Source organism: Montipora capricornis, chromosome 2 (genome assembly GCF_036669925.1).
Source record: "Montipora capricornis isolate CH-2021 chromosome 2, ASM3666992v2, whole genome shotgun sequence".
Classification (NCBI taxonomy): domain Eukaryota; kingdom Metazoa; phylum Cnidaria; class Anthozoa; order Scleractinia; family Acroporidae; genus Montipora; species Montipora capricornis.
Window position 1 is genome coordinate 12324949 of NC_090884.1, and position 3443 is coordinate 12328391.

Consider the following 3443-nt stretch of genomic DNA (forward strand, 5'->3'; position numbering starts at 1 on the left):
AGGACCATTGCGTGCAACACTGTGTGACCATTGCTCGGCCATTTTGGCCAATCCAGCATCATCTTCCATTACTCTCCCAACGCTTTTAAAATCTATTATTAATTTTAGTGCGTTTTTTGCTGGTGTTAAACATCATGCAGACTCCCGTTATGCGCATATGTTTGATGATCAAAAAGTACTTCTATTTTTTTGCTGTGTTGACCAATCCTTGCAAAAAAAGGTGATGTCTACATATGTTAAAAACAGGCTTACTGCCAATCGTTTGACCACTCAATGACTCTTGTGCCATCTTATCTAACCCTGCGTGATTGAATACATGCCTTCAGTTGGTCAAATATTGATGCTCCAAGTAATTTGCCATACAATGAGTTCATCCACTGAATTCATCTTTACATGAGCACTTTACCATTAATTGAGAAAAAAAGTACCTCTTATCCTCACTTTGACTTTCCATTTCTCTTACAGAACAGTTATTCGACTGTCTCTTCGCGAACTAGATAAGAAAGATAATGCTAAGAAGAGGAATGACTTTCTCAAGGCATGGAAACTAATTCAGGAACTGCCACCAACTAATCCGAACTCCTTCTGGTCGATAGCCTCATACCATGGCATGCCATTCAAACAGCGTCGAGTTCCACTGGGTGGGGATGGTGAGGACAAGGAACCAAAAACATGGGGTGGCTACTGCCAACATGGCAATGTTCTCTTCCCATTTTGGCACCGATTTTATTGCTTTCGTCTAGAACAGGCACTGCAGTCAGTACTGGAAAAGGGGAAAGAACGAGTGGCATTGCACTACTGGGATGCATCAAGCAAAGAAAGCAAGTCGGAGGGTCTTCCACAAATAGTCACAGCCGAGTATGTGTACATTGATGGAGAGTATGTGCCCAATCCCCTGTTTAAATTCAAGATTCCCATCCCCATCAAAGATGATGTTCAACCCTCTTCTAAAGATAGCCAGTTTTATGAGAAAGAAGCTGGCTATGAGACCTGCAGGTATCCATACTCTGGCATACGAAGTCCTGATGATGCTAAGAAGACCGCTTTAAAACACAACATCAAGATCGATGGGATGGATGCAACAGCGCCATCCCTTTTGCAAGCAAACATCGTCGACTGGCTAAAGAAGAGTGGTAAAGATGCTGGAGGTGTTGCCAAGCAGTTGGAAGATTGCCTTGATACAACAGATTACAATCCATTCTCAAACACAACATCTGTTGGTAATGCTGATGTTTCAGTTGAGCAGCCGCATAATGGGCTACATTTGGCCATAGGTGGATTCACACAACCGGAAACCAATGCAGATGGAAGCGTCAAAATGGATTCCCAGGGCAACTACATATGGGGTGGTCCAATTGAAGGAGCAAATGGTGACATGGGTGCAAACGAGGTGGCTTCGTTGGACCCAGTTTTCTTCTTGCATCACTCCAACATTGATCGCATGCTTTGGGTCTGGCAGAAGAAGCATAAGAAGACGAATCCGGACACATTCACCATTGACAACAGTAATGAAGAGGACAAAGGCACCTCGAACAGCAACCAAGGTGCTACTCCCAACCAGACATGGGGCCAAAAGCTAAATGAGAACACCATTCTTTACCCATTTCAAGATGAATACGGTGTCCCTCGAACATCCAAGGATTGCATCGACATTGTCTCTCAGCTTGATTATGATTACTCCATTGGCTCGCTGGATCATGCTACCTGGCCTAAACCTGAAGAAGTGAACACCATCTCCCTGCTGGATAAGCCAAGCACACATTGGGAGGACGTTATTCGTAAGCTGAGAACGGAAGTCAATGCTCGTCGCGAACGCCTCAAAGCCTCAAACCTAGGTGCCACTGACCTAGGTCGTCAGGAAGTCGGTGCTCGTCGCCAACGCCTTCGAATGCTGTTTGACCTTACTCAGCTCCCTCCACAAATTCCGCGCACTCCGCGCACTTCGAGCACTCCAGCTGGTGTTTCCAGAATGCAGACAAGAGCAGATGTTCAGATTTATGACATCCCCATAGGTTTCAAGGTTAAAAAATTTGTTCACGTCAAGGATGTCAACAAGGACAAGATTTCAGGATCTTTCCTTGTGCAATTGTTCTACAGAGCCGATGGAAAGCTCTACTATCTGGGACAGCGCGGTGTTCTGTCCAGGTGGAACAGACGCAACTGCGCTAACTGCCAGGGACGCAGGATGGCTCACGTCTCCATTCCAATCAGAGAAGAGGACAGTGCTCCGTATGAACCCCAGAACCTAGAGGTGCACCTTGTGCACAAGGACGGGATGAGCGGCAAGTACATAAGAAAGGAGTTCGCTGGCAAAGATCTTAGGGTACAGGGAGGTGCCAGAAGTTCTCCTAGTGAGCAAGAGCCTTCACTTCGCATTGTAGGGGCTTTTGTAGAAGACTAAACTAAGAGTGAAGACATGACATCCGGCATAACAGGGAAGCGTGGTTCATATCAATTTTCAGTTATTACTGACAATTTTTGGACAAACTTATTACCAAGTTTATCATTAAGTACAAGTATGTACCATAAGAAAGTTAATTTTAGACATATATCTAAGTTCAAGAAAGTTTAATCCTTGCTACTTCAAAGCATCAGTGCTTGAAATGCATTATCACCATAAATTTGCTTCATTCAATTCAACCTTGGAGATTATTCTTATCCGCATTGCTTCAAGATCTATGAAAGCTGAAAAAAATCTTCCATGTTTTTTTGCTAGCCAACTATAGTAGATGATATTAACAAGTTTGAATCATTTATGTAATCGTTGTTATACCTGTATCTTTTTTTCCTTTGAAATGCTACCACTACTGCAGTATCGAAATTCTAGCGTGTATAATGTGTGTATAATTAGCATGTACACTGAAGCCGAATAACCAGCTGCACTTTTCACACCATTTCAATTTTTTGTAATATTGTTATTAATCTTAGGCTTTATGATATGGAAAACATTAAACCCTAGGCCTGTGCGTTTAACCTATTTTAATCATTATACGCTTTTAGAAATTTGCTTTTTTAGTACTTCTTTTTTATCCACGTGTACTTGCTAAATTATTTGTTGTTGTTTTTTTCCAGTAAGGTCTTCTTTATTGTAATAATATATTTTTCACCTTATTATCATATTTTTTTTTAGATCACAGGGTCACCTACGCAAACAAAACTACAGTAAGAAGGTCCAAGTTTTCTTAAACACATCCAATTGTTTATTTTTTGCTAGTTATATTAGGAAGAATGACAATTTTATTACTCCGACGGAAGAGAAAGCACTCAAAGTCAAGAATTCCATTGCTTACGTTTGATACGAAAATTTCGTACTTCGCAATAATAGGCCATTTCCGAGTTCATGTCTGCCTCCTCTTCAAAGCGAGTCAAAGTGCGAAGTTTTTGTGATGGTAATAAGTTCTACTTTACATATGAATGAAAACTAATTTTCGTAACAAAAACTT

At 41.5% G+C, this 3443-nt stretch overlaps 1 protein-coding gene across 5 annotated transcripts in view; it reads left to right on the forward strand.

Moving 5' to 3' along the window:
- Window positions 1-3187, forward strand: part of LOC138038872 (uncharacterized) — a 14858-nt gene extending 11671 nt beyond the window's left edge. For all 5 annotated transcript variants that reach the window (XM_068884950.1, XM_068884954.1, XM_068884953.1 and 2 more), the window contains exon 3: window positions 466-3187. In XM_068884950.1, the coding sequence (XP_068741051.1) occupies window positions 466-2401 (1936 nt within the window). In that variant the 3' untranslated portion in view covers window positions 2402-3187. The remainder of the gene's footprint in view (window positions 1-465) is intronic.
- The last annotated feature ends 256 nt before the right edge of the window (window positions 3188-3443 follow it).